The following is a 1100-nucleotide window of genomic DNA, read 5'->3' on the forward strand; positions in this document are numbered from 1 at the left end:
CCGATGCTAAGCTCAATGAGTCACGCAGGGAGGGGGGCTCCCACTACCTTCAGGTCCCCGAACAGGCTCTGGAGCAGGGTGTCAAAGCCGTGACTCTGGAGCTCACTCAGGGGGGCCAGCAGGTAGCCCGGGGGGTCCTGTGTCTGCCACTTCTGCTGCATGGCTGTCCTGGAAGGACACGGATAGAGGCAGGGTGGTCAACCCAGAGCCCCAAACCCAGGGAGCCCAACGCCCTAGGCAAATCTTCCTGAACCATCTTTTCACTCTAGAACTTTCTGTGACTCCCCATTCCTTGTGGAAACAAGTCCAGGTCATCCCATCTCTGTGCCCCAGGCAGCACCCAGCCTTCTCAGCCCCAGGGAACACGTGCACTTAATCCACATCTGCTTCACAGATGTAACCACTGCGCCTACCTCCTCGGGCTGTCCTTAGAAATTTTAAAATAAGGAATAAACCAACCCACTAGCACTTGAGAAATGTTTGCTGCTGCTGCCTCAACAGACCCCGGTCAACTCCTCATAGGCCACGCCCATTCTAAGTCCCTGTCTTCGCTTATGCTGCTCCCCCCACCCCTCCGCAGCCCCACCCTCCTCTCCCCTCCCAGCGGCCTTTCCCTCCAACAGGCCAATAGGCCCAGTGGTTCCCGCTCCCACAAACCCCTCCTAGCACCCTTACCGGAAGGACAGGCAGTTGTTGATATTGGCAATGACATTAGCCCTGTAATTTCTCAGCTGTTTGCATCTCTCCAGAAATTCATCAAAGGCTCGCTGGTAGCTGTTGAAACCGGAAGGGGCACATGTTGGACCCGCATAAACACCGGGACAATAGCAGCCTCCGGGCTGCCCACCGGCCTCCCCGGGTCCACAGACTGCTCTTCCGGTTGGCAGGCTCCCTGCAGCGCGGGGAGGGGCTGCTGGCCCCGGAGCATCGTGGAACAGGCTTCACACGCGAAGGCCATGGGATCAAGGCTCCTGCTGCCCCCACTCCTTCCCCCAGATCCCTCTACAGCTGGAAGACTGGAAAGGGGGTGAGGGGCGGGGACGGAGGAGTCCTGGGGAGGGAGGCAGCCAAGAGAAATGCAGGGCTGGAGACCCGGGGCC

The 1100-nt window shown here is 59.4% G+C and overlaps 1 protein-coding gene across 1 annotated transcript in view; it reads right to left on the reverse strand.

Annotated features, from left to right (window-relative positions):
* Positions 1 to 1100, reverse strand: part of TNFAIP2 (TNF alpha induced protein 2) — an 8332-nt gene that overhangs the window by 3522 nt on the left and 3710 nt on the right. The window contains exons 6-7 of the mRNA XM_077776539.1: positions 676 to 774; positions 48 to 168 (exon numbers count right to left, since the gene is read on the reverse strand). Of these exons, the coding sequence (XP_077632665.1) occupies positions 48 to 168; positions 676 to 774 (220 nt within the window). The remainder of the gene's footprint in view (positions 1 to 47; positions 169 to 675; positions 775 to 1100) is intronic.

The sequence above is a fragment of the Crocuta crocuta genome, unplaced genomic scaffold (genome assembly GCF_008692635.1).
Source record: "Crocuta crocuta isolate KB4526 unplaced genomic scaffold, BGI_CrCroc_1.0 scaffold8, whole genome shotgun sequence".
Lineage (NCBI taxonomy): Eukaryota > Metazoa > Chordata > Mammalia > Carnivora > Hyaenidae > Crocuta > Crocuta crocuta.